General features: G+C 44.7%; 1 protein-coding gene across 3 annotated transcripts in view; it reads right to left on the bottom strand.

Moving 5' to 3' along the window:
* Positions 1 to 854: 854 nt before the first annotated feature.
* Positions 855 to 14994, bottom strand: part of hhatlb (hedgehog acyltransferase like, b) — an 85473-nt gene continuing 71333 nt past the window's right edge. For all 3 annotated transcript variants that reach the window (XM_078536637.1, XM_078536644.1, XM_078536630.1), the window contains one exon: positions 855 to 1170. In XM_078536637.1, coding sequence (XP_078392763.1) covers positions 992 to 1170 — 179 coding nt within the window. In that variant the 3' untranslated portion in view covers positions 855 to 991. The remainder of the gene's footprint in view (positions 1171 to 14994) is intronic.

Here is a 14994-nt window from a genome sequence, read left to right on the forward strand (position 1 = left end):
CTCATGGCAGACTGGTACAGAAGGTAAAGTCGCACAGGATCAGAGGTGAGCTGGCAAGATGGATACAGAATTGGCTTGGTCATAGAAGACAGAGGGTAGCAGTGGAAGGGTGCTTTTCTGAATGGAGAGCTGTGATTAGTGGAGTTCCGCAGGGATCAGTGCTGGGACCTTTGCTGTTTGTAGTATACATAAATGATTTGGAGGAAAATGTAACTGGGCTAATTAGTAAGTTTGCAGACGACACTAAGGTTGGAGGAGTTGCAGATAGAGAAGAGGATTGTCAAAGGATACAACGGGATACAGATCGGTTGGAGACTTGGGCGGAGAAATGGCAGATGGAGTTTAATCCGGACAAATGCGAGGTAATGCATTTTGGAAGGTCTAATACAGGTAGGAATTATACAGTAAATGGCAGAACCCTTAAGTGCATTGACGGGCAGAGGGATCTGGGTGTACAGGTTCACAGGTCACTGAAAGTGGCAACGCAGGTGGATAAGGTAGTCAGGAAGGCATATGGCATGCTTGCCTTCATTGGCAAGGGTATTGAGTATAAAAGCTGGGAAGTCATGCTGCAGCTGTATAGAACCTTGGTTAGGCCACACTTGGAATATTGTGTGCAATTCTGGTCGCCACATTACCAGAAGGATATGGAGGCATCGGAGAGGGTGCAGAGGAGATTTACCAGGATGCTGCCTGGTCTGGAGGTTATTAGCTATGAGGAGAGGTTGGAGAAACTTAGATTGTTCTCACTAGAGCGACTGAGATTGAGGGGCGACTTGATAGAAGTTTACAAAATTGAGTGGCATGGACAGAGTAGATAGTCAGAAGCTTCTTCCTAGGGTGAAAGAGTCAATTACTAGGGGACATAGATTTAAGGTGAGAGGAGAAAACTATAGAGGAGATGTGCGGGGCAAGTTTTTTACGCAGAGGGTAGTGAGTGTCTGGAATTCGCTGCCAGAGGAGGTGGTGGAAGCAGGTACAATAGTGGTGTTTAAGAAGCAGCTTGACAAATACATGAATAGGATGGGAATAGAGGGATACGGACCCCGGAAGTGCAAAATGTTTTAGTTGACGGGCAATATAACCTGCGCAGGCTTAGAGGGCCGAAGGGCCTCTTCCTGTGCTGTACTTTTCTTTGTTCTTTGTTCTTTGAAGGGTTCCAGTGGAAGGCTGGTATGAAATACAAATAAAAGCATTTATATAGCTCCTTTTAATGTCCCAAAAGCACTTTACAGCCAATGAAATACTTTTGAAGTATAGTCACTGTTGTAATGTGGGAAACGCAACAGTCAATTTGTGTTGCGGAGAGTTGGCTACAACTCGGTGTGTCTGAAGAAGTCTTTGTAGTCATACGTAGGTTAACTGTGTAAGTCTTTATGACTCTTAGAACTATTTACAAATATACAGTAAAGGGTACAAGCTAGGAGAGGTCTCCATGCTTGCTGGCACACACGGCTCTGTCCAACACTAGACTGACCCTGGGTGCAGGTCATGTGCTCTCTTACATCACATCACTGTGTAGAGCCACATTAACCCCATGTGTACAACCTGCACACAGCAAGCTCTCACAAACAGCAACGTGATAATGACCGGATAATCTGTTTTTTGCTAGTGACGTCGGTTGAGGAATAAATATTGGCCAGGAAACTGAGAGAAAACTCACTGCTCTTCTTTGAAAGTGTAGAGGGATCTATTATGTCTACCTGAGAGGGCAGAAGGTTAAACATCTCATCCAAAAGATGACACCTATAAAGAGAATATCACTTTTTTCCAATAATACTGTGAAGCAGGCTTGTGGAGGCAGTGTGTGTGTGTCTAACTTAATTAGACTGAAGACAGTCAGACTGCAAGGTTTAAATCATCAAAGGGTTAGGTGTAAAGCTGGCATTTTTGAAGTGTAAATGTACAAGCTAAGATGGTATACAAGTAAATACAACATGAATAGGAATTTGCATTAGGAGATAAATAAGATGTTGAATTTTTAGCTGTTGAATTTCAAAAGAGAAAAAGGAAGTTTTACAACTTGCAGAGATCATAAATAAAGCCAAGTTATTAAGTTTATTTTTCCCGAAAGTAGTGGCCATAAAGACAACATAAAAGATTTTTAGATTCTGGGAAAGGTAACTTTCAAAAGAAAGTAAAAAATAATGGGTTTAAAGATGAAAGGGGAAAATATATTTAAGGAAAAATTAAAAGCTTTATGACGTGTCTGGCCATGTGATCTTGAAGATTGTGCTGTGTGAGCACAATCCTGTGAAGGAAGAAGCTTCTAGCCACCCCAGAGAAGTGTCTGGTTGTTCTAGAAAGCAATGTTTTGTTACAAACCTTGGATTTCCATTGTTAAGTGAAAGGGAAAGTGAAGCTGGTGAAATACCTCACTTACAACAATAGTGGGTGCCTTGCAGTAATATTACTGGATGTTTTATAGGCTAAGAATCTATAGGGACTGTTGCCTGGCAAAAGGTATTTATTTCATGAGCCTAGCTAAGCAGAAATCTTTTGGGAAATGTTATAAGACCAAATTTAATGTGTAACTGTGATCTTGTGTGTTTAAGTTTTATTTTCTTTTGTTAATAAATGTTTTAATTTGATATTTAAAACCTCCAAAAGTGGTAATGGAATCTTTACTTCTGACTTCAGTGCACATACCTTCTCGTAATAAATGCAGATTGCAAAATCGTTGCAATAGCTTGGCCAAGTTTCCCTTTGGGATTTGGTCAGTCTGGCAAATGCCACCTGGCATACCATAACACACCTCTGACGGTGCAGCACTCCCTCAGCACTGCGCTGGGGTGTTAGGCCAGATTTTCATGCTTGGGTCTGTGGCGTTGCACTTGAAGCCATGACCTTTTCACTCGAGGCTAACTTTGTTTAGAAAAAGAGGTTTTCAGGCGTGCTTTAATTCTGTCACTGCGACTTCACGTGAAAGAAACACATTTATGTAAATGAGCCAGCTCGTGTACTCTGGATTCAAAGTGAATCTTCCTGATAATTATCTGAAAACTGACTTGGCTGATCCTGCATGGAATGTTCTAGAAAATTCGCCATGTGTTCATTTGGACTGCACATTGTTTATAAAGATTCCCTCTGACTCACCACTTGCTCCTTTACATTTTACAAAGTACAAGCATTTAGAACCAAGCTAAACTCCCCCCAGTGACAACATATTATTAATAATCTTTATTTTTAGCGTTTGAGAGCAAACGCACTCATCCAGAACCTTGTGTCACACATCTATAACAGTGCTGCCCCTGACATTTGGGTCATTACACGCACAAGATATGTTGGTCCTCGTCATGAGTACAGTCAATGTTAACGTGGTAAATTAATCCTTTTTTAATTAACTCCCATTTTATTCCTAATCATCTTTCCCTCTTCCCTTGAAGGTGTTTCCTCCTGTTGGAATATTACTGGCGCCTGGTTTCACGCCCGTGTGGCCCATTCTTCATACGCAAGCCTGCACAGTGGGGGCTGAGAGCTATTCCGCTGCAGAGGCCATCGCAATTCAAGAGTGCCCTCGCCCGGCAGTTTAAATCATTCGACAGCAGGGCTATTTGGGGATACCTTTCACTCTTTATAGCTTGAGGAACTAAGCTAGTGGGAATCTTTATAACATGTAGCCCAAATAAACTAATGGCTAATTTTCCAGAACATTCCACCCGGGTTCAGCCAACCCAGTTTTCCATACCATCAACTATTCATCAGGAAAATTCAGTCAACTAACCCCACACAAGCCCAAAATTGGGCATTGAGGTTTGAAGGCTTAGTGTTGCCAACCCTCCCAAGATTTAAAGGTTCATCTGCAGTTCACTTCTGGAACAAAAGGCATTAAAACCAAATGATGTTTCTTTTATTTCCTTTGAAGAATGATACATTTATTAATTATAAAGATTTTGGCGATGGGGAGAAGAGGGTGTAAGTCAAAAATGATCAAACAGAACAGCCTGTTTGCTTCCCAGTTGTGTACAAGGATGGAGCGAGTGCAATGGGATGTTTTACTACATTAAAGGTGCCATATAAATGCAAGTTGTTTTTGTTGTTGTGGTTAGTTAATGGTGAGGGGTGGGGTAGTTGGAGAAGGGAGGTCATACGATAAAACTTCCAGGAATAGATCAAACCAGAGCTGGCAACCCCATATCGTCTTCTGCTAACTCTGCTTCCGGTTTTGGGGTCCTGAATTCCTTGGCTCACCTCCCCCAGTAAGCAACTCCGGACATTTTGTGATGTGAAAGATGCCTGCAAACCTTGGAAATAGACAGAATCCTGGAAGCAGTACAATCAGTTAACTGAACTGGAAGAGACAGGTTAATGGCTGAGACAAAGTCACTCACCTAAGACATTAACCTCTCTTCCATCTTGTGGTTGCTTAGGGACATTTTCTATTGGAGTAGCGGTAGTTATACCAGTTCCAAGCTGTCACTGCATGTGTCTCTGTGTGTGTGTATTTCTGCGGGTCAGTGTCCATGTGTGTGTGTGTGGTTGTCTGTGTGTGTGTGTGTGTGTGTGTGTGTCTGTGTCAGTTTGTGCATGTGTATCTGTGTCTGTGCGTGTGTGTGTCTCTATTTGTGTGTCAGTCTATGCCTGTTTATCAGTATGTGTGTGTCTGTTTGTGTGTGTGTCAATGTGCATGAACCTATCTGTGTATGATTATGCCAGTGAGTATATCTGTGTCTGTGTGTTACTGTTTGTGCATATGCCTGTCAGTGTGTGTAACTTTGTGTGTGTGTGTATATGTACCAATGTGTATGCATCTTTCTGTCAGTGTGTCTGTGTGTGTAAAGGCCTGTGAGTGTGTGTGTTTGTGTGTCTGCCTGTGTCAATGTGCATGTGCTAGTCTGTGCGTCTGTCTGTCAGTGTGCATTTGTGAGTGTGTTTATGTGTCAGTGTATACCTGTTTGTCAGTGTTTATGGGTGCCTGCTTGTGTCAATAAGTATCAACCTATGTGTGTGTGTGTGTATACCTATAAGTATATTTGTGTTAGTGTGTGTGTGTCTGTGTGTGTGTGTATGTATGCCTGCTCCTGTGTGTGTGTTTGTGTGTCAGTGTGTGAGTCTACATGTGAATAAGCCTGTGAGTTTGTCTGTGTCTGTGTTTGTATGTCTGTGTCAGTGTGTGCATTTGTGTCAAGAGTGTGTGTCAGCGTATGCCTGTTTATCAGTGTTTGTGTGTATGTATTAATGAGTGTGAGCCTGTGTGTGTGCGCCAGTCTATGTGTGTCTGTTGTCAGTATGTGCCTGTTTATGTCAATTTTTCAGTCCGTGTGTGTGTGTGCCTGTGTGTGTGTGTGCCTGGTATCAGCGTTTATCTGTATCTGTGTGTATGAATATACCTGTGAATATCTCTGTCAGTGTGCGTAAGTGTGTGTGCACCTGTGTGTGTGTGTGTGCGCGCTCGTGTGTGTCTGTGTGTGTGTCTGTACTAGTGTGTGAGTCTGTGTGTGAATAAGCCTGTGAGTATGTCTGTATCAGTGTGTGTGTCTGTACAGGGAGAAGTAGGTACAATTCAACAACTTCAATAAGATGTGATCAGCCAGTGCAGCAAAGAGATTTTACAAGAAGTTATTTACCAGTTGTCTCGGTTATAATTGTATCTCATTCGAGACCTCTTTCCAATTCTAGTGCAGGGGAAGGTCAGCTTGAAGTAAATAATTACTCATTTCCAAAAATATATTCCAGCTTCTGACAGGCACAATATGAAACCTTTCAATGTGTAATTTCAGATTTTCATCCCTTAGTTTCCAGGGTCACTCACCTATGTGACCAACTCTGTGTGTCAGCCTAACCATTGGGACTATTTGGCTCTGGGAAGCATCATATGAAAGTCAATCCTACCCTGTCAACAGACAGACCAGGAATCCTATCTAATTTCGACCCTGCCCATTGACCCTGTTGGAGCATCCTTAGCACTGGTCTATACGTGATCAAATTACTCAGTACAGACCCTGACCTATGGCTCAGAACACACTTGATTCACTCATGAAGGGATTTGAAAACAAGGGTGAGAATTTTAAAATTGAGGTGTCACTTAATCAGGAGCCAGCGTAGGCCAGCGAGTACAGAGGTAATGGGTGAGTGGGACTTGGTTAGGACGCGGGCAACAGAATTTTGGATGACCTCAAGTGCACCAAGGGTCGAACATGGGAGGCCAGGTAGGAGTGCCTTAGAATAGTCAAATTCAGAGGCAAGGAGGCTATGGAGGAGGTTTCAGCAGCAGATGCGCTGAGGTGGGTGTGGAGTCGGGTGAGGTTACAGAGGTGGAAATGGGGCAGTCTTAGAGACGGCATGAATCTGGTCGGACGCTCACCTCAGGGTCAGGTATAAGACCCAGGTTGTGAACCGTCTGGTTCAACCTCCACACAGTTTCCAGGGAGAGGGATGGGACCAATGGCCAGGGAACGGAGTTTGTGGTGGGGCTAAAGACAATGGCTTCGTTCTTCCAAAAACTAATTTTGGGGAAATTTCTATTCATCGGCAAGCAGCCTGATAATTAACGTTGTCGTTTGTGGGAGCCAGGAGAGTGCAAATTGGCTCCTGTGATTTTCTACATTCCTTAATGAATGGTGCTACATCAATGCAAGATCTTTCTTCTGTACCATATGGGTATAAAACCAGTGATCTAGTATCTACTTACAGATTGTGGTGGGTCTCTTCTTGAATGCAGATGAGAACATTGTTGCTGCTGCTGATAACAGCAATATTTCTGCAATTTGTGATTGTTCTGTAATGGGGCCTCCGGCAGCACGTCGTGATGTTGGGGGAGAGCACCGAGCAGCCTAACCTCTGCGGGGAGCAGTGTCTTTGACAAGCTAAGGGGGTGGAGTCAGATGCCATGAGGTGATGGAGAAAGCAGCCAGGACAAAGCCAGGATTTGTGAGTGGCAATGCGGCAGAAGCCTAGGGCAGCTGGAAGCCCCTGAGGGTGGCTAAAGAGCCAGGAAGGGAATTGCAAACCTAGTCAAACCGACTGGCATGGCTGCGAAGTTTGAGAAGCTTCATAAGAGAGAGAGTGAGAGAGAACAGAACTGCAGTTAGGAGCTGGGCAGCAGAACAAGCCTGGCAAGTGACTGCATTGAGTAACATTCACGCCACACAAGTGCCAAACAATGACCATCTCCAACTAGAGATTCATCTTCCCTTGATATTCAATGGCATTACCATCGCTGAATCCCCCACTATCAACAACCTGAGGGTTACCAATGACTAGAAACTGAACTGGACTAGCCATATAAATACTGTGGCTACAAGAACAGGTCAGAGGCTTGGAATTATGGGGTGAGTAACTCACTTCCCGACTCCCCAAAATCTGTCCTCCATCTACAAGGCACAATTTGGATGTGCACTTGCGATACCATAGCATACAAGGCTATGGGTCTAGTGCTGGTAAATGGGATTAGAACAGTTAGGTACTTGTTTGACCGGTGGAGACTCAATGGGCCAAAGGGCCTTTTTCTGTGCTGTAGACCTCTATGACTAATTCAGGAGTGTGATGGAATACCACCCACTTGCCTGGATGAGTTCAGCTCCATAAACATTCAAGAAGCTCGACACCATCCAGAACAAAGCAGCCCATTTGACTGGCACCCCATCCACCACTTTCATCATTCACTTCCTCCACCAACGACACACAATGGCAGCAGTGTGTACCATCTACAAGATGCACTGCACCAACTCAACAAGGTTCCTTCGACAGCATGTTCCAAACCCGTGACCTCTACCGCCCAGATGGAGAAGGGCAGTCGATGCATGGGAACATCACCACCTGCAAGTTCTCCTTCAAGTTACTATATCATCATTCCTTCACTGTGACTGGGTTAAGATCCTGGAACTCCCTCCCTAACAGCACTGTGGGTGTACCTACACCACATGACCTGGAGCGGCTCAAGAAGGCAGCTCACCACCACCTTCTCAAGGACAATTAGGGATGAGCAATAAATGCTGGCCTAGCCAACAATGCCCACATCCCATAAGCGAATTTTTTAAAAAGGGAGTTGAGGCCCCGAATAGGAATCTGGAGCATCGGCAGTGTAAATAATTTGTTCCTGGGAGTTGCGCTTTCGCTTAAGGGCTAATATTGCTTTGATGCCAGTGGAATAAATTAACCTTGTTTGGTAACCTTCGCGCAGTCCGTGTGCGCTTAAATCTCTCATTACAGTTCTAAGTAAAAAAACATTGCAAACGGGCCTGTGTTTGTAGGATTTCGTTTTGAATTTGTTCTCGGGTGAAAAGCAAAACATTAGTTTTTTTGTTCTCCCAAAACAAGGCTGCCTGTTTAAGTGATGTTAATATAATCATTTCACATAACATTCCATATAACGTGCAGAAAACTTGTTAAGAATAAATCTGTGTGATTGTCACATGCTTCACGGTTCCATTTTAATTAACTTCAGCTTTGGCACAAGAAAAGCCAAGTAGAGCAACTATGAGTCCGAGTTACCATGGATACCACCCAAAAAAAAATAAAGCGATTGTGTTAAGATATTTAACGACAAGGAACGTTTTTTACTGCTTCATTAACTCCCCAACTCTGACAGGTATTGCTTAATTAGAAATTTAAAAAGAGAATCAGATGAGAAGGAAGGAGACATTTCGAAAGCTGAAGAGGTTTCTCCCTCTCCCCTTCTGCTCAAAGGGGTTAGGATCAGTCGAGACAAATTGAGCTCTGGGGAGCTTTTGAGTTTTCCCATTTTTCTGAAGCATTACTTATTTTGCCAGACAGCGACAGATGCCACCCCCCTCCCCATCCATCTTGTCATCCAGTTCTAGCAGGATGGAGAATAAAGTCAAGTTTTATCAGGAAGAGTCATATTGGACTTGAGCAGTTAATTCTGTTTCTCTCTCCACAGATGCTACCAGACCTGCTAAGCTTTTCCAAGCACTTTCTATTTTTATTTCGGATCTCCAGCAGCTGCTGTATTTTGCTTTTATCCCGGAAGGATGGAGTACTGGGCTTGGCGGGGTGGGGGGGTGTTGGAGGTGGTGGTGGGGGAGGGTAAAATCTTCCTGCTTTGGATTGGTACACTCCGAGTTTAAACTCACAGAGAGGTGGCAGAGATGCCTCATGTACTGCACCTTGGCAACGACCAAGTCACAGATTTCCGGAGACCAGGGGAGATGTGGGCATTGTTGGCTAGGCCAGCATTTATTGCTCATCCCTAGTTAGCCCTTGGGAAGGTGGTGGTGAGCCACCTCCTTGAGTCCCTGCAGGTCATGTGGTGTAGGTACATCCATATTTGAGAGGGAGTTCCAGGATTTTAACCCAGTAACTGGTGGAACCACTCTGTGTTGCCGTGTGGTGTCCCCACCATGCAATATGATGAACACAGAACATTGCAACTACATTGTTGGAGGGTTGAGGTTATGATGTGAATTGGCCATATTCTCATTGGGAGAAAAAAAATATCAAGAGGCAATTTAAGTGGTGTTTTAGAATTCTAACAGGGAATTGTTAATCTGGACCGTGGCAAGCTATTGCCCAGAACAGTGGAACCAGAAGCCTGTGATTAAATGGGAGTAACTTCAAAAAGAATCCTCAGAAAGAATATTTCGTCAAGTGAGTGGCCAATCCGTGAAAGAGGCACCTTGAGGAGACGGTGGAAGCAGCAAGTATTGATTCGTCCAAATGTAAGTGTGATAGATTTCTTTCAGAAAGTAACACTGAGAGAGCAGGACATGAATAATTTGAAAGATGAATGTAACTGGCTAAATGTAGAATCACAGAATCTTTACAGTGCAGGAGGAAGCCATTCGGCCCATCGAGTCTGCACTGGCACGCTGAAAGAGCATTCTACCTAATCCCACTCCCCTGCCTTATCCCCTGCCGTAACCTTGCACATTCCTTCTTTTCAAATAGTAATCCAATTCCCTCTTGAATACCTCGATCGAACCTGCCTCCAACACGCTTTCAGGAAGTTCGTTCCGCCCTCTGTGTGAAAGAAACCCCTCACATCACTTTTACTCCTTTTACCAATTATTTTGAATCTGTGCCCTTTAGTTCTTGGTGTACTCTTGAGTGGGAACAGGTTCTCACTATTTACCCTGTCCATACTCCTCAGGATCTTAAATACCTCTATCAAGTCTCCTCTCAACCTTCTTTCCCCCAAGGAAAAGTGTCCCAACCTCTCCAATCTATCCTCATAGCTACAGTTTTTTATCCCTGGAATTATTCTTATGAATCTCCTCTGTACTCTCTCCAATGCCTTCACATCCTTCCTCAGGTATGGTGCCCAGAATTGGATGCAGTGCTTCAGGTGAGGCCCAACTAGTGTCTTATGGAAGTTTAACATGACCTCCTTACTCTTGTACTCAATGCCCCTATTAATAAAACCTAGGATGCCATATGCTTTATTAACTTCTCTCTCAACATGCCCTGCCCCCTTCAACGACTTATGTACATATATACCATGGTCCCTCTGTTCCTGCACCTTCTTTAGAGTTTCTCCCTTTATTTTTTACTGTCTCTCCATATTCTTCCTGCCAAAATGAATCATCTCACACTCCCTGCATTGAACTTCATCTGCCACTCGTCTGCCCAATCAACCAACGTGTCTATGTCCTTTTGAAGTTCATGACTATCCTCATCACAGTTGGCAACATTTCCAATCTTCGTATCATCTGCAAATTTTGAAATCATGCCCTGCACACCACAGTCTAGGTTATTAATATATATCAGGAAGAGCAAGGGTCCCAACACTCACAGCTAGAGAACTGTACTACAAACCTTCCTTCAATCTGAAAAACAAACATTTATCACTACTCTCTGTTTCCTGTCACTCAGCCAATTTCTTATCCAAGTGACTACTCTTCCCTTTATTCCATGAGCTAGAATTTGGCTCACAAGCCTTTGTGTGGCACTGTATCAACTGCCTTTTGAAAATCTATATACACTACATTTAAAAAAAAGACATAATCATTCATGGGATGTGGGTGTCACTGGCTAGGCCAGCATTTATTGCCCATCCCTAATTGCCCTTGACCAGAGGGCATTCAAGAGTCAACCACATTGCTGTGGGTCTGGAGTCACATGTAGGCCAGACCAGGTAAGGACAGCAGATTTCCTTCCCTAAAGGGCATTAGTGAACCAGCTGGGTTTTTATGACATGGTCATCATCAGACATTGAATTCAAACTTCACCATCTGTCGTGAATGGGATTTGAACACAGGTCCCCAGAGCATTGCTCTGGGTCTCTAGAATACCTGTCCAGTGACAATGCCACTATGTCATCACCTCCCCACCCCATCAGCAATAGCATTGCCCTTATCTCTGTTCTCCATCACCTCCTCAAAAAAACTCCAGCAAAAAAACATGATTTTCCCTGAATGAGTCCATGTTGGCTTTCCTTAATTATCCCGCACTTGTCTAAGTAACTATTGATTTTGTCCCGAACTATAGTTTCCAGAAGTTTCCCTACCACTGAAGTCAAACTGACTGGTCTGTAGTTGCCAGCTTTATTCTTGCACCCCTTTTTGAACAAGGGCGTAACATTCACAGTTCTCAGTCCTCCGGCACCTCCCCTGTGTCCACGGAAGACTGGAAGATTATCACTAGTGCCTCTGCAATTTCCACTGTCACTTCCCTCAGTATCCTCAGTCCCGGTACCTTATCTATTTTAAGCAAAGATAGCCTTTCTAACACCTCCTCCTTCTCAATTGTAAATTCTTCTAGTGTACCAGTTATCCCCTCTCTCACCTTGGCTTGGGTAGCATTATCGTCCTCTGTAAAGACAGATGCAAAGTACTCGTTTAGTACCTCCGCTACTTCTCCTGTCTCTGCATGCAAGCCTTCTGTTTTATCCCTAATTGGCCTTACTCTTTCTTTTACCACCTTTTTATTATTTATATGCTTATAGAAGACCTTTTATGTTCGCTGCCAGCCTCTTTTCATGCTCTCTCCTGGCTTTTCCGATTAGTTTTTCACTTCCCCTCTGGTCCTTCTATATTCAGCCTGACTTGACATTTTCTACCTGAATGCTTGGGAGGAACAGGTTCCCAAATCTCTCTGTTGTGGGGGTGTGGGGGTGGGGGTGGGGAGGCGGTGGTGGGGGCGTGGGGGTGGGGTGGCAGTGGCGGGGGCGGGGGCGTGGGTGTGGGGTGGCGGTGGTGTGGGCGTGGGCATGGGGTGGCGGTGGTGGGGGCGTGGGGGTGGGGTGGCGGTGGGGGGGGGGGGGCGTGGGGGTGGGGTGGCGGTGGTGGGGGCGTGGGTGTGGGGCGGGTGAGGTTTCTCACCTCTGTCTGGATTTACAGCCCCATGGGAGCTGGGCTGTAGGTGGGCAGAAGCCATTTTTATGTAGGTGGGATTGGGGAGGAGGGCACAGCAGGGTTACCTGTCCACGGACATTGGGTAGCCAGCATTTTTAATATGATATTCTTTCACAGGGTGTGGGTGCCGCAGAATGAAGCAAAGAAAGAACAAAGTAAATAAAGAATAAGGTGAGAAGGAAACCTCCAGTTCTTCGGGCTCTGCCTGTGGGGCAGTGGTGGCCACTGCTCGAGCCTGGCGCTGCTGGGACTACAGAGCCGCCGGTCAACCCAAATTGGCTGGCGTCTCTCCAAGGTGGGGCCTCTTCCTCAGGGGGGTGGGTGGAAGTCTCACCCTGAGCCAATTAACACCTCACTGAGGGGCAGGGGTGGGTGCGGGGGTCAGGGAACATGACGCCACATAAAATCCAGCTCCAAGGGCCTGTTTACAGTTTCTCCAACAGCCCCCAGTATAGTTTGTCTGTTTCAGGCCACCGTACAGACGTTCCCATTCTTTTCGTTGGGAGAACCTGTCCGACCTGCAGAGGTGTCAAGAACCCCTTTTCCCCCAGAAGAAGGTTAAACCTTTGGAATTGCTCGACAATGAGCAATTAACCACCAAAATGCATTAATCCAGATTAATGTGCATCGTATCACTTTACTTCCAGATCAGGCAACAAATGCTTCATTATCACTAATACGCAGAATTGCTCCACTACAGAGCACGGTTACCACTGCCTGCAAAGCACAGAGCAAATTAACCCCCACCTCCAATTTGTTAAGAGTTACGATGAAGAAAATGAAATTGTTTTCTTTCAAGACCTCTTGCATAAGTTCTGCCATCCTAGCTCGGATTACCTTGATGCGCTGCTGTTATGTTATAACATGTTTAATAAGCCGGTAACGATGCTTTTCTGAAAGACTTCTGAAGGACAAAAGATAATCTCGCTTTTAAATTTGTTTAAACCACAAGACTGAACAATTTGACCCGACTCATCACATCAACATTCTAACAAAAGTGAGGGACAGTCCCACCAGTCATTCTTCCTCGATCTGGAGAGAAGGAAGGAACAGGAACAGGCCATTTAGCTCCCCGAGCCTGGTCTGTTATTCAATTTTTTTTTTTTCATTCATTCACGGGATGTGGGCTTCGCTGGCTGGGCCAGCATTTATTTCCCATCCCTAGTTGCCCCTTGAGAAGGTGGTGGTGAGCTGCCTTCTTGAGCCGCTGCAGTCCACGTGGTGTAGGTACACCCACAGTGCTGTTAGGGAGGGAGTTCCAGGATTTTCACCCAGCGAATCAGTGAAGGAACGGCGATATATTTCCAAGTCAGGATGGTGTGTGGCTTGGAGGGGAACTTCATGGCTGATCTGCCTCTGCTCCATATCCCTTAATACCCCGCGTTGACAAAAATCTATTAACCTCAAATTTGAAATTAACAATTGACCTAGCAATAATCGCCGTTTATACTACCCTGTGCATGTAGAAGTGTTTCCTAACTTCACTCCTGAAAGGTCTGGTTCTTGTTTTTAGACTTAGTCCCCTAGTCCTCAACTCCCCAATCAGCAGGAGTAGTTGCATAACATCAAAATACTGCGGATGCTGGAAATCTAAACTCAAAACGGAAAATGCTGGAAAAACTCGGCAGGTCTGGCAGCGTCTGTGGAGAGATAAACAGAGCTACCTTGCTGAGTTGAATATGACTCTTCTTCAGTACAGCAGGACTAGAACATGTACTCAAGCCCAAGAGTGAGGCTTCAACCTTTTACCTTGCCGGTGAAAGCGTGAATAATTAATGCTGAGCTAAATGACAGCTGCAATCAGGGGGGTGGAAGGTGTTAAAAGGAATCAATTTGACCCAACTGTCCACTTTACATTCCCCTCGATCAGGTGAAAAACTTTATGCCCGTATGGCAAAGCCCATTGAAGAAGAAATACCTATGTCTCGACTAAGTTTTGACTTGATAGAAGTTTACAAAATTATGAGTGGCATGGACAGAGTAGATAGTCAGCAGTTTTTTCCCAGGGTGGAAGAGTCAATTACTAGGGGACATAGATTTAAGGTGAGAGGAGAAAACTATAAAGGAGATGTGCGGGGCAAGTTGTTTAAGTAGAGGGTAGTGAGTGTCTGGAATTCGCTGCCAGAGGAGGTGGTGGAAGCAGGTACGATAGTGGTGTTTAAGAGGCAGCTTGACAAATACATGAATAGGATGGGAATAGAGGGATACGGACCCCGGAAGTGCAAAATGTTTTAGTTGACGGGCACTATGATCGGTGCAGGCTTGGAGGGCCGAAGGGCCTGTTCCTGTGCTGTACTTTTCTTTGTTCTTTCTTTGTTCTTTGTTTACACAGCGACTTTCATTACCTCAGATGACCCCAACTGCTTCAGAGTCAATGAAATACTAAGTTAAAAGCAAAATACTGTGGATGCTGGAAATCAGAAATAAAAACGGAAAAGGTTGGAGAAACTGAGCAGCTCTGGCAGCAACTGTGGAGACAAAAACAGAGTTAACGCTTCGAGTCTGTATGGCTCAAGTCCAGCTCTGAAGAAGTCATACGGACTCAATGTTAACTTTGTTTCTCTCTTCACAGATGCTGCCACATCTGCTGAGTTTTTCCAGCATCTCCCGTTTCTGTTTTCATTTCAGGGTCAAGGAAGCAATCCTTTTGAAATATAGCCACTGTTGCAATGTATGAAACACGGCAGTCAATTTACGCAGAGCAAGATCCCACACACACAGCAATGTGATAATAACCAGA

This window comes from Cetorhinus maximus, chromosome 3 (assembly GCF_964194155.1).
Source record: "Cetorhinus maximus chromosome 3, sCetMax3.hap1.1, whole genome shotgun sequence".
In the NCBI taxonomy this organism is placed as follows: Eukaryota; Metazoa; Chordata; class Chondrichthyes; order Lamniformes; family Cetorhinidae; genus Cetorhinus; species Cetorhinus maximus.